The sequence below is a fragment of the Petromyzon marinus genome, unplaced genomic scaffold (genome assembly GCF_048934315.1).
Source record: "Petromyzon marinus isolate PM22_M1 ecotype Great Lakes invasive population unplaced genomic scaffold, UKy_Petmar_22M1.pri1.0 PM_G_Scaffold_42, whole genome shotgun sequence".
Classification (NCBI taxonomy): Eukaryota; Metazoa; Chordata; class Hyperoartia; order Petromyzontiformes; family Petromyzontidae; genus Petromyzon; species Petromyzon marinus.
In genome coordinates this window covers 1,285,890-1,311,057 of record NW_027422994.1, presented here as the reverse complement: position 1 = coordinate 1,311,057, position 25,168 = coordinate 1,285,890, and the positions used below count along the sequence as shown (strand labels likewise).

At 45.6% G+C, this 25,168-nt stretch overlaps 1 protein-coding gene across 1 annotated transcript; it reads right to left on the bottom strand.

The window, feature by feature from the left end:
* On the bottom strand, nucleotides 1-24,542 carry LOC142917129 (protein cordon-bleu-like). Its single transcript, XM_076061828.1, has 4 exons — nucleotides 24,183-24,542; nucleotides 15,706-15,880; nucleotides 8,781-8,997; nucleotides 1-3,708 (listed from the first exon to the last, which is right to left on the bottom strand). Exons 2-4 carry the CDS (start codon nucleotides 15,867-15,869, stop codon nucleotides 3,448-3,450), a joined length of 642 nt encoding a protein of 213 aa, XP_075917943.1. The 5' UTR covers nucleotides 15,870-15,880; nucleotides 24,183-24,542; the 3' UTR covers nucleotides 1-3,447.
* Nucleotides 24,543-25,168: the final 626 nt, after the last annotated feature.

The following is a 25,168-nucleotide window of genomic DNA, read 5'->3' as shown; positions in this document are numbered from 1 at the left end:
TACCAAAATTATCAAGGTGTTTATTAAATGTTGATATAAACATGCATATTACACCATACTTGTGTATATATATTTTTTTAGGTACACCTCTACGGAGCGTTCACATTGTTCATTGTAACAATACTTCTCCACTAGATGGCAGGATTGTAAAAAAATTAAAATATTTTACACTTAAATTTCGATTTAAAGCTTTCGTGACTGCAGTGATTCATATTCTTGGCTCTTTCGGTAAAGTCACGTTGAAGGGAAACAATAAAGTAATAAAAAAGATATATCAAACAATAAAAATTCTCACGTTTTCACAACTGATGATGACCGTTTGTGTTATGGTCGAAACGTTGTGAGAATTTTTATTGTTTTATATATTTTATTATTTTATTGTTTCCCTTCAACGTGACTTTACCGAAAGAGCTAAGCTTATATATTTTACACTTCTTCAATTTCCCACCGGGTGGCGCTGGTGGCACACAAAATGCAGCAAAGCGCGCAGCAGAGAACGGCGCTGGTTGTGCCAAGGGGTTGAAACTTGCAGCCCGTCACGGTAACCATGGAGCTGTCCAAGCACGGACATTCTAAGCCTCCCAAGCCATTATTAATGCGGCCAAGAAGTCAGTTCACCCACATGGTGGCCGCACACGGGACGTGTGAACATTCCGTGCTCGATTCCAGCAGCCAGCAAGCCCAAACATGCAGCTCATAAACTCGCACGCACGCACGCACAAACAAATAACACGAACAATCCTCTGCATTAGTAATAGGTTTTACCCTTTTGACTGGCACAAAAACTGACACCTTTATTCAAGGCATCGTGTTTGCAATAACCACAACACAAGCAGTCAAAATGCAAACAAAAAAGACAACTCTGATAATAATATTGGCACTGTCCTTGAATTTGATTGGTCCACACCCGAGACGGCTTTTCTTAGAGCCTAATCTCCACTGGCGTTGGACCAGAAGACGCCAAAAGGCGTACAACTCAAAAACAGCGCACCATCAGAGTATTGAGGGCTCGGGGTGAGCATTTACATTATGAGACCTCCTTTGCCAGTAACAAGATATAGTAATAGGTTTTACCTTTTTAACTGGCACAAAAACTGACACCTTTATTCAAGGCATCGTGTTTGCAATAACCACAACACAAGCAGTCAAAATGCAAACAAAAAGACAACTCTGATAATAATATTGGCACTGTCCTTGAATTTGATTGGTCCACACGCGAGACGGCTTTTCTTAGAGCCTAGTCTCCATTGGTGTTGGACCAGAAGACGCCAAAAGGCGTGCAACTCAAAAACAGCGCACCATCAGAGTATCGAGGGCTCGGGGTGAGCATTTACATTATGAGACCTCCTTTGCTATGCATGGGTAGCCAAAGGAACGACAGAGAAATCCAATCACGGCGGCTTTAGGTTCGAAGCCAATTCATGCGCTTTGCCTACTGACACAAATTAGCACGAGGCAGAGGCGACTAAATTTCGATTTGAAGCCTTCGTGACTGCAAGGATTCATCTTCTTTGGTTCTTTCGGTAAAGTCACCATCAATAAAATTCTCACGACGTTTCGGCCATTCTACGTGGTGGTGGTGACTTTACCGAAGGAACCAAAGAAGATGAATCCTTGCAGTCACGAAAGCTTTAAATCGAAATTTAACCTCTACGGGGAGGGATTTCACACAACCTTAAGCACCTGAAGACGGCCTCTTGCGTTGTGGCCGAAACGTCGTGAGAATTTTATCGTGTTATTTTATTATCTTATTATTCTCATTCTACATGGTGGTGACTTTACCGAAAGAACCAGAGGCGACTAGACCGAGAGTGAGCAGACTGAGAGAGTTTGCCGGGCGGACTGATTTCAAGCAATGCTCACATCAGCATCTAACTAGAGATATTTGAGCAGGTGCCACGTGCACTATTTACTTTAAAAATGCTAGCAGTTATGAACACTGTCACAAAAGTAGGCACAGCAACTAGAATATACTTGTAAGAGACCTCTACGTGGATAGCAAGGCTATTTATTATAGTGGAGGGGGGGGGGGTATCAAAACTGAAAGTCAGATGACCAGGGCATATTTCCAGGACGCTGACAAGTAAAATACCTTGAAACCCAAAAGATATACCGATGTCTGAAAACTTTAGAGGTGAAAAAATGAGTAGAATATCAAAAAATTAAAACTTCAGAAGGTGCACACGGTTTGAACCATCACCACATGGGGGTCCGCGATTCCAAATGAACTGTAATAATGATAAAAGTACGTGAAAGGAAGACAAGTGTCATTGCATTTGGAATCTCAGAAAAAAACCATAAACAGACCATAGACTATTCTTAGCTCTTTCGGTAAAGTCACGTTGAAGGGAAACAATAAGATAATAAAATATATTTTGTTTAAAATATATTTTATTGTTTCCCTTCAACGTGACTTTACCGAAAGAGCTAAGAATATGAATTACTGCAGTCACGAAAGCTTTAAATCAAAATTTAGACAATAGACTGTACATCAGAACGATTGAAATGAGAACAGAATTATTTCCAGGTATATCAGGGTAGTGTGGAAGGCATCAAAATGAAATGTAAAAAAAAATGTATTGCATGATGATATAAGAAACATTTTTACGCGTTATATATAGGCCTGTAATGTACAAAATATAGTCGCACATGAACACATACACACATATATACAGACGTCTAAAACAAATTGTTATCTTAAAAGTCATACCGATAAAATAAACAATTCTAGGTCAAATTTCGATTTAAAGCTTTCGTGACTGCAAGGATGCATCTTCTTTGGTTCTTTCGGTAAAGTCACCACGTAGAATGAGAATAAAATAATCAATTAATAAAACACAATTAAATTCTTACGACGTTTCGGCCACAACACAAGTGGCCCTCTTCAGGTGAAAGGAACAGACCTGTCGTCTGACCTTTATTGTGTTATTTTATTTTATTAATTTATTATTTTATTCTCATTCTACGTGGTGACTTTACCGAAAGAACCAAAGAAGATGAATTCTAGGTCAATAACCAGGAGGTTCTATTGACAAGTCTAAAAGAAACTGCAGGGAAGGTAGGCTTTAAGCCAGCCTTATAAAGGACCGCCATGATAAAACGAATTTTTTATTCTTTGGTTCTTTCGGTAAAGTCACCACCACGTAGAATGAGAATAAAATAATAAATTGATCAAATAAAATAACAAAATAAAATTCTCACGACGTTTCGGCCACAACACAAGCGGCTCCAGCGCTGTCCTCCAGACAGTCTCGTCCCTTCACCTGATGAAGGCCGCTTGTGCTGTGGCCGAAACGTCGTGAGAATTTTATTGTGTTATTTAATTTTATTAATTTATTATTTTATTCTCATTCTACGTGGCGGTGACTTTACCAAAAGAACCAAAGAAGGATGAATCCTTGCAGTCACGAAAGCTTCAAATCGAAACGAATTTTTTGTTCTTTTCCATCAGCTCAAAAGTAATGTTAAAACAAAACCTCTGCTCCTGTCGACGGCGTACACCTCCTTGACGCCGAGCTCGGACAGCGAGCACGACGTATCGAGCAGCTCCGTCTCGCTGGCGTCCCCGAACAGCGCCGTGTGGTGGACGTCAAGCTCGCACTCGTTGCAGATGTCGGGCAGCAGCGCTTGCAGGGCCACGCGCGGGCTCGCCAGAACTACGGTCTTCTTACGCGCTCGCGAGTAGTTCACCATCAGTCGCACCGTTTGCTGAAAAACAAATTAAGTGATGTAATACTCTTTGCTTCTATTCGGTAAAGTCACGTAGGTAAAAAAAATCACGACGTTTCGGCCACAACAACACAAGTGGCCTTCATCAGGTGAAGGGACCGTGCTGTCACGAGGACAGCGTTGGAGTGAAAACAGCCAAGCCCAGGTCGCGTCCTTTAAGCTGTGTGGGAGGAAGCAAAACGCTTTGACAAAGGAATTAGTATAAACATGAGCACGATGTACGTAGGAGGTGCATGGGCCATGACCTGAGCTTGGCTGTTTTCACTCCAACGCTGTCCTCATGACAGCACGGTCCCTTCACCTGATGAAGGCCGCTTGTGTTGTGGCCGAAACGTCGTGATTTTTGTTATTTTATTTTTTACCTACGTGACTTTACCCAATAGAACCAAAGAGTATGGATCCTTGCAGTCACGAAAGCTTCAAATCTAGAATTAAGAGATTTAAGTAGAGGATCGACGAATTGAACGCTGTCGTTAACAAATCCCCTCTTCGTTTACCCTCTTAGGATCCAGCTGTCAACGTTCATCAAATTTCTCCATTTAAAAATGAAATACTGGGCTAGGCTGTGGATTAAGGGGGACTAAAACTGGGTTACACTTGGTCTGAATTACAGTATAAAACCTCACGATGTGCTGTAGTGGAGGTTCAATGGGACAGGAAGCCCACCTCTTCACACAAATAACAATGTTATTGTATTTGTCTCTCAGCCAATGGGGCCTCTGCCTTTGCAGGAAAACTCTGCACCAGTTTCGACCTTGTGGATTGCCCTTTTAAACAAATGCTGTTTCCAGCTGTTGAGAACAGCAGCACCATTAAAGCTATGGTGGATTTAGCAGCAGAAAACAGAAAAACTATACACAAACTCAAGTTTGTGGTGGAGGATCATGGGTAATGAATACATAATACACAGACTGTAAAATTATGTTTTGTCTTTCTGTTCCCCCCCTTGTACTGTGACTCTGTACTGGGCTCATGCTCAGTCCCAACAAAAACCTTTTTGTAATGATGTTTCATCCATTCTGCCTATGGACCTTCCAGACCAATATTTTCCAGCAGTGCAGACAAAGCATGATTTCAGAAAGTAAGCTGGTTTCGAATTTCTGGATCACATCACCAGTATATAACCTGCTTAACAAATGATGCTGTGTAATATTCCATATATCCTGGATGACAGGATGCATGCATTTGTACCCCTGGGGAGAGCCTCTAACTAAGCAAATTCATCGTGTAACTTGTATGATTCACGATAAAGGTTTTTGGGTGAGATCGCGTTATTTATAAATGTGTCGTAAAACCCTCCACCACCCAACATGGCCAAAGCAGTAAACATGTGTCACGTTCACAAAAGACAAAATATTCTAGATTTGAAGCTTTCGTGACTGCAAGGATCCATACTCTTTGGTTCTATTCGGTAAAGTCACGTAGTAGGTAAAAAAATAAAACAACAAAAATCACGACGTTTCGGCCACAACACAAGCAGCCTTCATCAGGTGAAGGGACCAGCCTGTCTAGAGGACAGCGCTGGAGTGAAACACAGCCAAACTTAAAGGTCGTAGTCTGAGCGTGGCTGTGTTTCACTCCAGCGCTGTCCTCGAGACAGGCTGGTCCCTTCACCTGATGAAGGCCGCTTGTGTTGTGGCCGAAACGTCGTGAGAATTTTATTGTTTTATTTTTTTACCTACGTGGTGACTTTACCGAATAGAACCAAAGAGTAAAAGACAATTAGTTCACTACTTTAGCCCATTTGCGCGTAGAAGAGTGAATCCACAACATAATTTACAACATTGTGAATACGACGTTTCGCTGGTGATTAGATCCAGCATCATCGGGCAATTCGCCAGAATGGTGAAGCCCTCTCCGCTTGCTCCCGGTCTTAAATAGAGCAGCAGTAGGGTGACGACATCATTTAACTCATATCAGGCGCAGCGATTAGAGGTGGATAGGGGGAGGGTATTGTAATTATATAATAGATTGGTAATTATTCAATTGTTATTAATTACTAGTAGTTTCCCCTATAAGGAATTGTAGTTGCAATATATTTAATTTAACAATAAGGGTTACGACACGTTTATAAATAACGCGATCCAACCCAAAAGCCTTTATTATGAATATTGGTCGCGAAAGCCTACGTGTTAAACTTGTAAGATGAAAATAAATGCACCAAAGGTTATCGGTCTGTATCCAGCTATATGCCTCTGTGTCTAGTATACAATAAACAACCATCACAAGATAAAATCTAAGACGTTTTGTCATTTGGTAGAATATCAACTAATGTACCATGGCCTCTGGTACAATTGGGCTTTCACAACATTTACATACTCGCTAAACATTCTAAACTAGCCCCTGATCCTGGTGTACAATGCAAAGCCACCACAGGAGAGAAGATCAAGGCCTTGTTCACTGATCCCCAGGATTAAAGCACCTGCAGTTGCTAAGCATGCTTAAATTACATTTCAGACTAAACAATGCAGAGTAGAATTGGAAATACGTAATAGATTTGGATATCATGGAAAACACATGTCTCTAATTACCAATATCTATCCATATCTCTGTTTAAGAGCATTTCATTATTGTAATTTAATTGTACTTGTGTTGGTGTCAATAAAGTAGGAAATATGGAAACAGTTGCATAAAACTATGACAGTATAGGCTGACCTGGCTATAAATCAAAAGTAAACGCATCTATGCCTCTATGTAAGGAACGAGACAGGAAGACTTCTCCACAAATCTGGATGTCGCCTGATGAAGCTGGTTGTAATTACTGGCAAAACGTCGTACTCAGATTGTAAATGTTGTGGCTTGGCTCCCCAACACACCGGTGTGCTGTACTAGTACACTACACTATACACTACACTATACACTACACTACTATACACTACACTATACACTACTAGACACTACACTATACACTACTATACACTACACTATACACTACACACTACACTATACACTACACTATACACTGCTATACACTACACTATACACTACTATACACTACACTATACACTACTATACACTACACTATACACTACACACGAGTGCTGTACTAGTGACGAATCGTCCACGTTCTGTTTACGCGACAGCCCTTACTAGTTGGCTGTGTCGGGTGGTGGCGGGTTTTCACGACACAACATTTATATATTTATACGCGGTCTAACCCAAAAACCTCTATGATGGATATTGGTCGCGAAAGCCTGCTACGTGTTAAACTGACCAACTCCAACTCTGCCTGACCACCACAGTCCTACTCAAATAGTCACACAAAGTGGCTGCATCTTAGCCCTTCGTATTATTCATAAGACTGCCGGTCTCCTTTTACCAATTGAAATCTTACTCCAACCATTCACATATTTCCAAGAGGAAATTTGACTTCCTCATTACTACCAAGTAACGAGGCAGTCAAATTTAAAAGATTTAACAAAAAGCATCGTACGCTTTTCGAAGCAGACTTCAACTTTGCACAGAAGAACGGAACGGTCCAACTCTATCTTCTCAATAAAGCCAAGTATGGCGCGTAAATACTTTGATCTAAAAGCAATCCATCCTTTTCACTGAATGCAAGTGATAAATATAATCACAGCCGGTGAAGTGACGAGAGGGAAATATTTTCCTTTAAAATTAATTAGGTTGCAATGTTTATACAAGTTGCTTAAAAGTAAAACATTTTTAAAATAAGAATGTTTGCATAGCATATTCCACCCATGGATAAGTATTATCATCATCATCCGCATCATCATTCAGTATAAATTTTCTACTGGATGAATGCTAAGTATAGCCTGGTAAAAACATGATCTGCAGGCGAACTGAGCCAAAGCAAAATGTAGTTACTCTTTGTTTTTTTATCAGTAAAGTCACGTATAAATAATAAATAATAAAATAACATAATAGCGTACGACGTTTCGGTTGCAACACAAGCAGCCATCATCAGGTACAGAAGAGCTAAGTTTACGAGAGAGAGGGGAGACACAACCTCAGATGTATACACAGACACCCAAGTAGGGGGGAACTAACACAGATACAACAGGGGACACAGAGAGAGAAGCATACCAGACAAACAGGGTTTAGCAACATTTGGAAACCATATAAAGCAACACAGTCGGTCGGTCAAAACACAATCAACGCGTAGTCCGGTTGATCACGCTATTTCAAAGATTGATAAATTGCAAGTTGTAAACTGGCGGGTAACACCAACCGGTGCATCCAGTGAGGCATGATGTGATAATGGCATTTCATCATGTTTCATTAGTCAAGATACCAAAATCCAACCAAATCCAGTCTCACAAATATTTCCATTCATAAGTAGATTTGACCCGAAGGGGTCAAGGTTTCCCGATGATAACTCATCGCGTGACGGTGTAGTCGGCAGCATGCGTGCAAGGTTCAGAAATGAATCCGGCACATTATCACAAAGGTCAAATCGGAGAGCCATGTATATAACATGGTAATCCACAGATGGACCCTAATACAAAACTGTACAAAATCCTTTTACCTGTAACAACACGTGAGACTTTCTACAAAGTGTCAACAAGCACGACACGGCCGAGGAAATGTGTGAAAGACGCCTAATGCAGAAGCTAACCAATTGAGGCAATGACGTCTAAAATGTACTTAAGGAGAATTTAACTAAAATTGTGTACTGACAATGTACACACATGCTGTGTTAACACACACCCATAGCCACACCTAGCTCAAAGTGTAGTTTCAAACTCTTATAATTCATCTAATAATAGTTATTTGCATGTACGCATGAACCGGGCCACTTTGCTTACACGTCCATTTTTCTAATCAGCTTTGTCACTCCGAGATCTCTACGCAGGTTTCAGCGTGTTTCGACTGTACAAAGTCTTGTCTACGACGAGGCCGCGTCAGCGAATCAACGCTTTACCTCCGGGACAACGGGCTGCATCGGCTTCCTGAGTCGGTCATCAGTGGCGGGCCGAGGCTTTTTAGGAGGAAGGCCGTCACTCCAAGATCTCTACGCAGGTTCCAGCGTGTTTCGACTGTCAAAGTCTTACCTACGACGAGGCCGCGTCAGCGAATCAACGCTTTACCTCCGGGACAACGGGCTGCATCGGCTTCTCCAGTCGGTCATCGCCGGCGGGCCGAGGTTTGAGGAGGGCTGTCCCAGCACCGAGGGCCCCCAGCGGTGTGCTGGGCCCGTACTGTAGAGGCGATGCATCGTCCCTCGATAGCAGCTCCAGGGTGTGGCCGTCAGGGCTCAACCGGTAGGGACCGCAGAGTTCAACCAGGAGGTCCGTCACCGTCCTGCTGCTCACACAGCAACACGTGGGCAGCAGCAGCAGCTCCAAGTCAACGTCAAAGTGTGAGTCGTGCGTAAGGACATTTGTTGTTCCCGACTGAAACCCGACTCGTAATTTAGAAACCAGAAAATTGTTCAAAAGATGCAGCGTGATATTCTTACTGCATGGCTATGAACGCTCGCGGATGCGTTTGTGTCATGTTTACATTCGATGTGTGGAGTGTAATTTAAATTACTGTTTACGGGGCCGTAGCAATGAGTATGGAATGTAAGTAAAAAATTGTACACAATGCATCTTCAAAACACTCACCATCCTAACGTATTACAAGGAGGGGGATCAATCATACGTCTTGTTCACACTCATGGATTTCAAACACGGCTTAACAAGTTAAAACGTGTTGCATGGATACAAAATATACTTTTAATGTTGTATTCAAAATGACCGTAAATGTTTTCCAAGAAATAAAATGGCGTGTTTATTATATCCATAGCGATTATTTGCGCATTTAACAAATCCCAAAAAAAATAACACACCGGCAGATGCAATCACCCAAAAGATGACCACATTACAGACAACTGGAAATAGCTCATTATAAAATTGCTTGCAAAGAGGGCAATTTGACCTCGCGGCCATGAAGATTTATGCTTCGTGAAAATAACACATTTATTTTAATGCATTTAAAACCCGCTGTGTGAGCACAGAAACATTCCACGTGGAGCCAGTTTTACCTGGGATCATTCGCCCACTCACGCAGCACGTCCACCACTCTCATTAAACTCCACTCACCACTCTTATTAAACTCCACTCACCACTCTTATTAAACTCCACTCACCACTCTTATTAAGCTCCACTCACCACTCTTATTAAACTCCACTCACCACTCTCATTAAACTCCACTCACCACTCTCATTAAACTCCACTCATCACTCTTATTAAACTCCACTCACCACTCTTATTAAACTACACTCACCACTCTTATTAAACTCCACTCACCACTCTTATTAAACTCCACTCACCACTCTTATTAAACTCCACTCACCACTCTTATTAAACTCCACTCACCACTCTCATTAAACTCCACTCACCACTCTTATTAAACTCCACTCACCACTCTTATTAAACTCCACTCACCACTCTTATTAAACTCCACTCACCACTCTTATTAAACTCCACTCACCACTCTCATTAAACTCCACTCACCACTCTCATTAAACTCCACTCACCACTCTTATTAAACTCCACTCACCACTCTTATTAAACTACACTCACCACTCTTATTAAACTCCACTCACCACTCTTATTAAACTCCACTCACCACTCTTATTAAACTCCACTCACCACTCTTATTAAACTCCACTCACCACTCTCATTAAACTCCACACACCACTCTCATTAAACTCCACTCACCACTCTTATTAAACTCCACTCACCACTCTTATTAAACTCCACTCACCACTCTTATTAAACTCCACTCACCACTCTTATTAAACTCCACTCACCACTCTTATTAAACTCCACTCACCACTCTTATTAAACTCCACTCACCACTCTTATTAAACTCCACTCACCACTCTCATTAAACTCCACTCACCACTCTTATTAAACTCCACTCACCACTCTTATTAAACTCCACTCACCACTCTTATTAAACTCCACTCACCACTCTTATTAAACTCCACTCACTACTCTTATTAAACTCCACTCACCACTCTTATTAAACTCCACTCACCACTCTTATTAAACTCCACTCACCACTCTCATTAAACTCCACTCACCACTCTTATTAAACTCCACTCACCACTCTTATTAAACTCCACTCACCACTCTTATTAAACTCCACTCACCACTCTTATTAAACTCCACTCACCACTCTCATTAAACTCCACTCACCACTCTCATTAAACTCCACTCACCACTCTTATTAAACTCCACTCACCACTCTTATTAAACTACACTCACCACTCTTATTAAACTCCACTCACCACTCTTATTAAACTCCACTCACCACTCTTATTAAACTCCACTCACCACTCTTATTAAACTCCACTCACCACTCTCATTAAACTCCACACACCACTCTCATTAAACTCCACTCACCACTCTTATTAAACTCCACTCACCACTCTTATTAAACTCCACTCACCACTCTTATTAAACTCCACTCACCACTCTTATTAAACTCCACTCACCACTCTTATTAAACTCCACTCACCACTCTTATTAAACTCCACTCACCACTCTTATTAAACTCCACTCACCACTCTCATTAAACTCCACTCACCACTCTTATTAAACTCCACTCACCACTCTTATTAAACTCCACTCACCACTCTTATTAAACTCCACTCACCACTCTCATTAAACTCCACTCACCACTCTTATTAAACTCCACTCACCACTCTTATTAAACTCCACTCACCACTCTTATTAAACTCCACTCACCACTCTTATTAAACTCCACTCACTACTCTTATTAAACTCCACTCACCACTCTTATTAAACTCCACTCACCACTCTTATTAAACTCCACTCACCACTCTTATTAAACTCCACTCACCACTCTTATTAAACTCCACTCACCACTCTTATTAAACTCCACTCACTACTCTTATTAAACTCCACTCACCACTCTTATTAAACTCCACTCACCACTCTCATTAAACTCCACTCACCACTCTCATTAAACTCCACTCACCACTCTCATTAAACTCCACTCACCACTCTCATTAAACTCCACTCACCACTCTTATTAAACTCCACTCACCACTCTTATTAAACTCCACTCACCACTCTTATTAAACTCCACTCACCACTCTTATTAAACTCCACTCACTACTCTTATTAAACTCCACTCACCACTCTTATTAAACTCCACTCACCACTCTTATTAAACTCCACTCACCACTCTCATTAAACTCCACTCACCACTCTTATTAAACTCCACTCACCACTCTTATTAAACTCCACTCACCACTCTTCTTAAACTCCACTCACCACTCTTATTAAACTCCACTCACCACTCTCATTAAACTCCACTCACCACTCTCATTAAACTCCACTCACCACTCTTATTAAACTCCACTCACCACTCTTATTAAACTACACTCACCACTCTTATTAAACTCCACTCACCACTCTTATTAAACTCCACTCACCACTCTTATTAAACTCCACTCACCACTCTTATTAAACTCCACTCACCACTCTCATTAAACTCCACACACCACTCTCATTAAACTCCACTCACCACTCTTATTAAACTCCACTCACCACTCTTATTAAACTCCACTCACCACTCTTATTAAACTCCACTCACCACTCTTATTAAACTCCACTCACCACTCTTATTAAACTCCACTCACCACTCTTATTAAACTCCACTCACCACTCTTATTAAACTCCACTCACCACTCTCATTAAACTCCACTCACCACTCTTATTAAACTCCACTCACCACTCTTATTAAACTCCACTCACCACTCTCATTAAACTCCACTCACCACTCTTATTAAACTCTACTCACCACTCTTATTAAACTCCACTCACCACTCTTATTAAACTCCACTCACCACTCTTATTAAACTCCACTCACTACTCTTATTAAACTCCACTCACCACTCTTATTAAACTCCACTCACCACTCTTATTAAACTCCACTCACCACTCTTATTAAACTCCACTCACCACTCTTATTAAACTCCACTCACCACTCTTATTAAACTCCACTCACTACTCTTATTAAACTCCACTCACCACTCTTATTAAACTCCACTCACCACTCTCATTAAACTCCACTCACCACTCTCATTAAACTCCACTCACCACTCTCATTAAACTCCACTCACCACTCTCATTAAACTCCACTCTCACGCCTTTCCAAATTGACATTTCAATGCTTGTGTAGCACCACAGATGGTACTACGGTACCACGTAGTGTAACACCACAGATGGTACTACGTAGTGTAACACCACATATGGTACTACGTAGTGTAACACCACAGATGGTACTACGTAGTGTAACACCACAGATGGTACTACTAGTGTAACACCACAGATAGTACTACTAGTGTAACACCACAGATGGTACTACGTAGTGTAACACCACAGATGGTACTACGTAGTGTAACACCACAGGTGGTACTACTAGTGTAACACCACAGATGGTACTACGTAGTGTAACACCACAGATAGTACTACTAGTGTAACACCACAGATAGTACTACTAGTGTAACACCACAGATAGTACTACTAGTGTAACACCACAGATAGTACTACTAGTGTAACACCACAGATGGTACTACGTAGTGTAACACCACAGATGGTACTACGTAGTGTAACACCACAGATGGTACTACGTAGTGTAACACCACAGATGGTACTAAGTGGTGTAACACCACAGATGGTAATACGGTACCACGTAGTGTAACACCACAGATGGTACCTCGTAGTGTAACACCACAGATGGTACTACGGTACCTCGTAGTGTAACACCACAGATGGTACTACGGTACCACATAGTGTAACACCACAGATGGTACTAGGGTACCTCGTAGTGTAACATCACAGATGGTACTACGTAGTGTAACACCACAGATGGTACCTCGTAGTGTAACACCACAGATAGTACTACGGTACCACGTAGTGTAACACCACAGATGGTACTACGGTACCAAGTAGTGTAACACCACAGATGGTACTACGGTCCCACGCAGTGTAACACCACAGATGGTACTACGGTACCACGTAGTGTAACACCACAGATGGTACTACGGTACCACGTAGTGTAACACCACAGATGGTACTACGGTACCACGTAGTGTAACACCACAGATGGTACTACGGTACCTCGTACCGTCGGGGTGAAGGGCTACGGGGCTTCTAGGATCCCAGACAGCTGAGCCCCTCACTGGGCAAGGGGCATCAAAGGGGACCTCCCCCAGCCGATCTGGGACCAGTTGAAGACCGAAGCCGAAGACCGGTAGCAGCCAGACAGGACCCTGGGGCCCCTTGCAAGGGCCCCGGGGACGCCGTGCGGGCCGGTGGTGAGACTCTGGGCCGGTGGTGGGACTCTGGGCCGGTGGTGGACTCTGGGCCGGTGGTGGGACTCTGGGCCGGTGGTGGGACTCTGGGCCGCTGGTGGGACTCTGGGGCCAGTGGTGGGACTCTGGGCCGGTGGTGGGACTCTGGGGCCAGTGGTGGGACTCTGGGCCAGTGGTGGGACTCTGGGCCAGTGGTGGGACTCTGGGCCAGTGGTGGGACTCTGGGCCGGTGGTGGGACTCTGGGGCCGGTGGTGGGACTTTGGGCCGGTGGTGGGACTCTGGGCCAGTGGTGGGACTTTGGGCCGGTGGTGGGACTCTGGGGCCGGTGGTGGGACTCTGGGCCAGTGGTGGTGGGACTCTGGGCCAGTGGTGGGACTCTGGGCCGGTGGTGGTGGGACTCTGGGGCACTGGTAGTGGGACTCTGGGCCAGTGGTGGGACTCTGGGGCCAGTGGTGGGACTCTGGGCCAGTGGTGGGACTCTGGGCCGGTGGTGGGACTCTGGGGCTAGTGGTGGGACTCTGGGCCAGTGGTGGACTCTGAGGCCAGTGGTGGGACTCTGGGCCAGTGGTGGGACTCTGGGGCCGCTGGTGGGACTCTGGGGCCAGTGGTTGGACTCTGGGGCCAGTGGTGGGACTCTGGGCCAGTGGTGGGACTCTGAGGTCAGTGGTGGGACTCTGGGGCCGCTGGTGGGACTCTGGGCCTGTGGTAGGACTCTGGGGCCAGTGGTGGGACTCTGGGACTCCCCGGCCCTACGCCCTTATAAGGGCGAGGTCAGAGGAAGCCAGAGTGTAGACCCTGGGTCGGGGTCAGGGGTCAGCCCCCCCTTAGGGTGATCACAGCGGAGGAGCCGAGAGCGTTGCCAGCGTCACGGCACGCCGGGAGTAGGCCGTGTCCCTAGGGCTGTAGCAGCCCATCAGGACTGTCGGGGAGCGCTGTGTTGTAATAAAGGAGTTGTCTATACGAAGGTGTGTCTACGGAACCCATTACGCCTGTGCCAAACTTGGGCGGCCATAAAATGCTTACCCATCCATCGCTTGATCCCCGCAGGAATGGAATGAGTGTGCGTGTGTGTGTAGCGGTTAGCGCAACGCTGCGCTATGAACCTGGCGACCCGGGTTTGATTCCCGCTCACGGCCAACACCGGTGACAATTATCTGAACGGGTCCCGGGCCTCCCCTAGGTCGACTCAGCCTCAAATGAGTACCTGGTGCGGTGGATAAAAACATTGCCACTGGGGAGACAAAGGCGGTCGGGCGTGGTGCTGGCCACCCACCCCCTCGTGTACCGTTCCGGCCTTCATAAGTGCTCACTAACAGCACTTGCCCAACAGTCTGTTAAGGCTACACGGGGGATCTTTGTCTTTGTGTGCTGCTCGCTAACAGCACTTGCCCCTACAGTCTGTTACAGGCTACACGGGGGATCTTTGTCTTTGTGTGCTGCTCGCTAACAGCACTTGCCCCTAAAGCCTGTCACAGGCTACACGGGGGATCTTTGTCTTTGTGTGTGCTCGCTAACAGCACTTGCCCCTACAGTCTGTTACAGGCTACACGGTGGGGGATCTTTGTCTTTGTGTGTGCTCGCTAACAGCACTTGCCCCTACAACTCTGTTACAGGCTACACGGGGGATCTTTGTCTGTTTATCTTTGTGTAAATAATCCAAGTGCACGACAGGCACCTCCCGTCGACTCGGGCCACGTGGTGCACCCCGCCCGGCAGGATGACGTTGAGCTCCACATTGTCCACTGGGGGGCCGTCGCCACCGTCCGGTGGGTCTAAGCTGGGGGTCCCAGTCTGGGACTGGGACCGCATCAGCGGTGGTACCGGCGCACGGGGCTTCATCTTCCTGGCTGCTGCGGAACGACAACAAAATAAAGAGCAGTGGGACGTTGCGCTGCTAGGCCGTTTTAAGGATTTATATTGTTACATCAACAAGGGGGGTTGGGTGTGCAGTCAGGGTTGATGCAGGTACATTCGTTAGGTCAAGGCGAAGCCACTCATTCTCCAACGTCGGTGGACTGGCGTTTTGTTAGGAACAACGAATGATCGGCCACTTAAGAGATCACAAGGCAATGGGGATCAATGCGTCAACATTCAACCCTGACTTAAAACTGCAATTAATCAAGTGATAGGCGTGTGACCGCCCTTACACACATCACTTTCAGATCTCGCATGGCCACGTGCACCTATATTCACAAATTGAAAGGAAATTAATGTATTCATTTAGTGGTTAGCAGCAGTAATGGATGATCATGATGCTTTAAATAAATAAAACATTTCATAAAAACGAAGCAGATGGAACCATTATATTACAAACACAGTAGCTCCATGTGATGCTTATGTAAAACGCAATATCTACGTAAATGCAATTGCCAGTTCAACGTAACACGTTTGCTACTTTGTTGCATGCAATTTCACGTTCACTTAAAATTGGGCAGTGCTCTTTGAATACATCTTGCACTGACTGTGCAAGCCCTGTACCGCCATGAAATTACTACACAGAGAAGTGATATTAAATCACTCTTGACAACAGGATGTTGATGAGTGATTAGCACGTGATGAGTCATTCATTGATCCGTTCATTTTTTTTTAAATCATCTATCAGTATGGTGGGGGGGGGGGGGTGTGGTCACTCCGTCAAGTAACCAGTTAACATTATCAAGACACACCTTAGTACATGACTTAAGTGAGTTTAGGGGTGTGATCAGTACGTACGATATAATTTTTGTTTGGGTGAATAATTATCCCGAATGTTTACGATCTGACCACTTACTGCATTCTTGGCGTAATGCAGTAAGAGTGTGAGTGTGTGTATGTGTGTGTATGTATGTGTGTGTCCGGCAAAACAACCCCCTACCTCCTCGCGGTGCCGGACGGGCAACTCTGTCGTGGACAGCGCTGTGGGGGGAGATCCCATTTTGATTGGCTCCTCCCCTCATGGCATATGTGTCCACCACAGGGGCTAAACGGGGGCTCTGGATGGGTGCGAGGGGCTGGTAACCCCTCCACCTTCAATTAATTACCACGAAACCACGAATTAAACTGAAATATGTAACAACTAAGCTTGTAAATTTTGATTTAAAGCTTTCGTGACTGCAGTAATTCATATTCTTAGTTTTTTCGGTAAAGTCACGTTGAAGAGAAACAACAAAATAACAAAATATATATAAAACAATAAAAAATTCTCACGACGTTTCGACCATAACTCACACCTGATGATGACCGTTTGAGTTATGGTCGAAACGTCGTGAGAATTTTTTATTGTTTTATATATATTTTGTTATTTTGTTGTTTCTCTTCAACTAAGCTTGTGCCGGAGGCCCCGGGGGGCCAGGCGTCTATGACGTCTCCTGGCCAAACCCCAATTGGCGGAGCCAGGAGATTGAATACCTACCCTCGGGGCTACTCCAGAAACAACGAAAAGCCACTACGGGTGGCCACGTGGAATGTTCGAACGCTCACTGCAGAGGAGAGGCTGCCACTCCTCTGTCGGGAGCTGGACCGGTACCGCCTGGATCTATGCGGCATTCAGGAGGTCCGGTGGACCGGCTCTGGCTCCTGCCACCATGAGGGGTGGACAGTCCTCTACTCGGGGCAGCAGACTGCCAAACAACAGGGTGTGGGTCTTCTTTTGAACAAAAGAATGAAGGGGGCGTGGGAGCGTGGCGGTGAGGTGTGGGAAGCTGTAAGCCCCATGCTACTTTGCGCTCGCCTTCCCATCAACCGGAGGCGAGGAATGGTGGTCGTGGTTACTTATGCCCCCACCGAAGATGAACATCCGTGGAGGGATGCAGGCAAAGCCGATGAGTCAGATGCCTTCTATGACCTCCTGTCACAGGTGCTGGCTAAAGTGGCCCCTCGGGATAGAGTCATCATGTTGGGTGACTTCAATGCCCGAGTTGGTCATGATACTGGCACCTGGTCTGGAGTGATTGGAGGGCATGGGCCAGATCAGCTCAATAACAACGGTAGGAGGCTGCTAGATTTTTGTGCAGCCCATGGGCTTGTAATTACCAACACGCTGTTCCGGCATCGGCGCATCCACACAACATCATGGATGCATGCCGGGTCCAAGCAAGAACATCTGCTGGACTACATAGTGACGGACCAGCGAATGCGAGCCCATGTCCTTGACACCAGGACCTACCGTGGAGCTGATCTGCCCTCTGACCATCGACTAGTCATCTGTAAGATGCGCCTGCCATTCTTCCACTCCGGTGGTGGGTGTACACCCAGGACCCCATTCCAACCTAAAGTGGCCTGGTCTCAGTTATCTGATGAAAGTTGCAAGCGAGAATTTCATCATCGCTTGCGGCTGGGATTGGCATCGTCCCCGACTCCTCCTGATGTCGAGGGTAAATGGGCGAGGTTTAGGACTGTGACTCATGCAGCTGCAATGGCTGCTCTGGGTACGTGGTCCAGACCTCCCCAGACACCCTGGATGACAAAGGAGTTGTTCAGGATGGTTGAGAAAAAGCGACAGGCCCACTGTCATCGGCTACAGAATCCCACGTCAGAGAATGAGGAGGCTTACCGCAGCCTTCGCTCAGAGGTTCGGAGAGCCGTGAGGCGCTGCAAGGATGGGTGGTGGTCGCGGGTTGCTGAGGAGATGGAGTCTGCCTCAGTGGCCCGTGATCACAAATCTCTATTTAACTCCATCAAAAAAGTAACCTGCAGCGCCACACCTATTACCATCATCAGGGGAAAAAACGGTGATCCAATTTCCGACCCCCAGGAACAGGTTCGCAGATTTGCTGAGCATTTCTGTGAGGTTCTGGGGGAGGGAAAATCCCTCAGCCAGGAAAACATCGTGGCACAAAGTGAGGATGACCCTGCTGAGGCTGCGGTGCCTCAAATATTGGATGAAGTCACCCCCTGTGAGTGGCTGGCTGAGGTGCCATCTGCTGAGGAAGTATTGAAGGCGATCCGGAGTCTGAGACCAGGAAAGGCAGCGGGCAGAGATGATCTCCCAAGCAAAATGCTGAGGGAGGGTGGCGTTTGTGCACAGACTGCCCTATATGACATCATAACAACAGTCTGGACCACTGGACGGGTTCCGCAGGATTGGAAGGATGCCCTGGTGGTCCCCCTTCTTAAAAAGGGGGACCGCACAGACTGTAACAACTACAGGGGCATCTCACTCCTCAGTGTGCCGGGAAAGGTCCTGGCAAGGATTATTCAGCATCGCCTTGCCAGGCACGCTGAGGAGAGGCTTGCGGAGCCCCAATGCGGTTTCAGGAAAGGGCGGTCCTGCACAGATGCCATATTTTCTGTCCGTCTGCTACAGCAGAGGTGTAGGGAATTCCAACAAGACCTACATCTCTGCTTTATTGACCTGGTCAAGGCCTATGATACCATCAGTAGGCCTGGGCTCTGGGTCGTTCTTCGTGCTTTTGGAGTACCTGACCCTCTGCTCACGATCATTAAGGACCTTCATGATGGTGAGCGGGCCCGGGTAAAACTACGTGGCCGGGAGTCAGAGCCATTCCCTGTACATCTTGGGGTGCGACAGGGATGTCCTCTGGCTCCCACATTATTTAACATCTATTTTGACCACGTAGTTCGTGAAGCCTTCAATAGCTGTACCGGGGGAATCTCCATATGGTACAGATATAATGGGAGGCTAATCGATGCCCGGGTGCGGTCAAGGGATGGCTCCCTATTGCTCAACCACGTTATGTATGCTGATGATTTGGTAATAGCTGCTCAGTCAGAGGAGGAGTTGGAGACGCTGCTGCTGAGACTGGAGCGTGCCACTAAGAGGTGGGGCCTTACCATCAGCCCCACCAAAACTAAGCACCTGCCTGGGTATTTTGTACCATCGGACACTCCACCCCCACAACTCCCAATCGGTGATGGGGCAGTTGTGGAGAGAGTGGAGAGTTTCCCATACCTGGGCAGTGTGCTTATGACTGGCTCCAGTTTAACAGCAGAGGTCTCACTCCGAATCAGTCGAGCGGCAATATCTTTTCATCGGTTGCGTAACGCTGTGTGGAAGCTACCTGGTCTGTCGCTCCGCACTAAGCTTCAGGTCTTCTCGGCCACGGTCATTCCCTCCCTTCTCTACGCTTGCGAGACGTGGACCCCCCTGGTGGAACATCTTCGCCGGTTAGAAACATTTAGGCTGGCCTGCCTACGATCCATCCTGGGTTTAACCAGACTGGATTGTGTGAGGAGCTCACAAATCCTTGAAAGATCTGGGCAGGGTCCCATCGGTGAGCTCCTCCGGCAGGCAAGGCTGCGATGGCTGGGTCATGTAGCCCGCATGCCCAGCCACCGCATGCCGAAACAGCTTTTGTTTGGCCGGATTGAGGGGGCTGGGCGGGCGCGGCACGGGCTAGAGAAGAGATGGAGTGATGTGGTACAGGAGGACGTGGAGCTGAGTGGACTTGCCGATGACTGGTACCAGCGGTGTCAAGATCGGCCTCTGTGGAGGAGGCTCGTGAAGGATGCTACTGGGCAGTTGGAGGCAGTCGCCCTCCAACAACAATGGAGGGCGGAGGAGCGACGCTCACAACAGCGAGCGGAGCGCCGGGTGGCTAAAGCACAGCAGGTTGGCACAGTAGGGGGCACAGGTGGTGCATCAGCCAATCATCTCAGTCAGTCGACCCGTGGCACCTGGGTCTGCCCCGTGACCTCCTGCCAGCGGGCGTTCGACACTTCACGTGGCCTCAGGGTGCACATAGCCTGGCACAAGCGTCGTGGTGACGTCACCGCCACTTAGTGGCGAATGGCGGTTGTTGTTGTATGTGTGTATGTGAGTGTGTATGTGTGTATGTGAGTGTGTATATGAGTGTGTATGTGAGTGTGTATGTGAGCGTGTATGTGTATATGAGTGTGTATATGAGTGTGTATGTGAGTGTGTATGTGAGTGTGTATGTGAGTGTGTATGTGAGTGTGTGTATGTGTGTGAGTATGTATATGAGTGTGTATGTGAGTGTGTGTGTATGTGAGTGTGTATGTGAGTGTGTATGTGTGTATACAGTCTGTTAAGGTAATATGGGGGATCTTTGTCGTTGTTGTGTATATGAGTGTGTATGTGTATGTATGTGAGTGTGTATGTGTATGTGAGTGTGTGTGTATGTATATGAGTGTGTATATGAGTGTGTATGTGAGTGTGTATGTGTGTATGTATGTGAGTGTGTATGTGAGCGTGTATGTGTATATGAGTGTGTATATGAGTGTGTATGTGAGTGTGTATGTGAGTGTGTATGTGAGTGTGTATATGAGTGTGTATATTAGTGTGTATATGAGTGTGTATGTGTGTATGTATGTGAGTGTGTATGTGTGTATGTATATGTGTGTATGTGAGTGTGTATGTGAGTGTGTATGTGAGTGTGTATATGAGTGTGTATATGAGTGTGAATGTGAGTGTGTATGTGAGTGTGTATGTGAGTGTGTGTGTATATGAGTGTGAATGTGAGTGTGTATGTAAGTGTGTATGTGAGTGTGTATGTGTGTGTGTATATGAGTGTGAATGTGTATATGAGTGTGTATATGAGTGTGAATGTGAGTGTGTATGTGAGTGTGTATGTGAGTGTGTATGTGTGTGTATGAGTGTGAATGTGAGTGTGTATGTGAGTGTGTATGTGTGTGTGTATGTGAGTATGTATGTGAGTGTGTATGTGTATGTGAGTGTGTACATGAGTGTGTATGTGTGTGTGTATGTCAGTGTGTATGTGAGTGTGTATATGAGTGTATATGAGTGTGTATATGAGTGTGTATGAGTGTATGTGAGTGTGTATATAAGTGTGTGAGTGTGTGTGTGTTTGTACAAGGATGTTGCAACCTGCTGTGTACGGTGTACACTGAAGTTATTCTATGTGTAAGCACCTTGGCAGGAGTTTCAAAGGGGGAGGAACAACAACAACAACCTGCTTGCACACACACGGACACACACGGACACACACACGGATACACACACAGACATACACACACAGACACACACACACGGACACACACACACGGACACACACACGGACACACACACACAGACACAATACAACAATGAGTACACACGTGTCAGCCAGAGTGAGCGGACACTGCTCAGATGGATCAACGTTTTCCATCATTAGACCTCCTTTGCCAGTACCAAAATATAATAATAGTGTTTTTTCCCCTTTTTTCTGGCAACAAAACTGAAACCTTTTAACAAGGATTCATGTTACTGCATTAACCACAATACCTGCAGTCAAAATGCAAACAAAACACATACTATGATCATATATGATGCATTGTCCTTGAAACTGATTGGTCCACACCAAGAAAGCCATCCCTTGGTGTGGACCAATCAGTTTCAAGGACAATGCATCATATATTATCATAGTATGTTTTTTTATTATCATAGTATGTGGTTAATGCAGTAACATGAATCCTTGTTAAAAGGTTTCAGTTTTGTTTTGCCGAATCGATTGTTAAAAAGCCACTCGCCATAACAATTACGTCATCCATTGTGATTCACAGCATCTCAATACTACATTGTTCAAGCGTTATGTAACATGCCCGTATTTGTATTCAGCAAGTTATTTAAACATGCGCTTGAGTGTCATAGATTTTACACGTATGTAGAAAATGCAAAGAAATGTGTCAGGCATATTATCACACGTCCTATTAAACCGCTCCCACCGTCTGTGCACACACACGGTGGTGGTGGTACTTTATACTGTAAAACACAGCACTTATAATACACCTTTATAAATGACCGCAGTCGTAAATCGGCCACGTGTATTAACCACGTGGAGCTCATTAACACAGCCACGTTAGCCACGAAAAATCAGACACAGTCGTTCACTCGTAACTTAGAACTTGTAAAATCTATACACGTTACTTTTAAACTACGAATAAGAGTACTGTAATTACGGCAAAAATACATTAGAGGTGCTGTATATCAGAACAATAAATCAAACAATAACACAGCCACGTAAACCACAAACGCCAAAGGCCCCGTTCACCACCACCACAACTTGTGCTAAAATATTCTTGGTTCGTTCGGTAAAGTCACCACGTAGAAGGGAAACAATAAAACAATAAAAATATAAAACAATAAAATAATAAAAATATAAAACAATAAAATTATTATTCTTGGTTCTTTCGGTAAAGTCACATAGAAGGGAAACAATAAAATAATACAAATATAAAATAATACAATTCTCACGACATATCGACTGCAACACAAGCAATCATCATCAGGTGTGAAAACCACAACAAAATATTCTTGCTGTGGTTTTCACACCTGATGATGATTGCTTGTGTTGCAGTCGAAACGTCGTGAGAATTTTGTGTTATATTTTTATTATTTTATAGTTTCCCTTCTACGTGGTGACTTTACCAAAAAGAACCAAGAATAAGAATCCCTGCAGTCACGAAAGCATAAAAATCAAAATGTAACTTGTGCCAAGTTATCAGAGTTACTCATCAATCCGACTTGTTCAACGTATAGCTGCTACGGCTTCAAAGATTATCACAAACAACAATCATTAAACATAAATAAGGGAGCCCAGAACACCCCACCACCAACAACCACAACAACCACGCCATCATCAACGTATAGCTGCTACGGCTTCAAAGATTATCACAAACAACAATCATTAAACATAAATAAGGGAGCCCAGAACACCCCACCACCACCAACAACCACACCACCATCAACGTATAGCTGCTACGGCTTCAAAGATCGTCACAAACAACAATCATTAAACATAAATAAGGGAGCCCAGAACACCCCACCACCAACAACAACCACACCATCATCAACGTATAGCTGCTACGGCTTCAAAGATTGTCACAAACAACAATCATTAAACATAAATAAGGGAGCCCAGAACACCCCACCACCACCACCAACAACCACAACAACCACACCATCATCACGGACGACATAAACTTGTTTACTTCACACCACGCAACAACTTTACAAACTGTTGTTGTTGTTTACGAATGCGACCTCGCAGAACCGCAAGAGTTTGTGACGCTGTGCAAGCAAGCAGCAGCATCACCATCTATTTATAATTAATATCGTGAACAAAACAAGTACAAACTTCTCCGTCTCTCTCCACTTCCACACTTGCAACCAACCCCACTTCCTCCACGTGCTGCTGCTGCTGCTCACACAGACAGCGACAACAGCAGCAGCGTGCGACAAAAGGTAGCCATTACCACGTGCTGGTGATCACGTGCTGGTGGTGGTGGTGCTGGTCACGTGGTTGTTTGTAGTCGTGGATTTTGTCTTAACGGGGTCTCCAGACAAAACCTTGTAACTCCACAGGCTGCTGGCTGCTGCTGCTGGCTGCTCCCTGGAAGCCGGGAGGCGGGCGGGCGGGGCGGGCGGGAGCGTGAACAGAACTCGACGGCAGTGTGGCCGGGACCTCGGTTACGGTCGGTCTCAGACGGGCCCCGTCACCGCTGCGTAGTCCCGTCGTCGTGTGCGCGAAGGGGCCCACGGAGCGGATGAGCGAGAGAAGGGGAGAGAGAGAGAAGGGGAGAGAGATTATGGGAGCTGTGAGAGAGAGAGCGAAGTGGAGTTGATGAGAGCGGCAGGAGGAGGGGGAGGGGAGGGACGAGGAGGGGGCGGTGCCGTAGTGGGCGGGGTCACACTACGGCACCGCCCCCTCCTCGTCCCTAGTGTGACCCCACCCACTACGGCACCGCCCCCTCCTCGTCCCTAGTGTGACCCCGCCCACTACGGCACCGCCCCCTCCTCGTCCCTAGTGTAACCCCGCCCACTACGGCTCCGCCCCCTCCTCGTCCCTAGTGTGACCCCGCCCACTACGGCTGAGACTTGAAGCCAACTCGGTGTGTAGGGGTGGGTGGTTACTAAAACAAACATTCAGATTTATTAGTGCAGCAAAGCGCTTCATAAACTCAAGCCGTGTTTAATTTTACCAGGGTAAGGCTCACTGGGCTCTGTTAGATCTGCTTTAATTTATTTCTCTTTCCAGAAGAGATCTGCATATCGTCGCAAATGATGGGTCAACCAAATTGGCTTATCGTGGGTAAATTTGTAAGACGCTAATGCAGGGTGGTTTAAAAAAATGTGGACCCAATTTCAAAGCGGTATATTTCACGATGGCAACAACACGTTACAATTACACAACAAGTTACAAACGTAACAGTAGGGGTCTTCCCCCTTTTTTCTGACAACA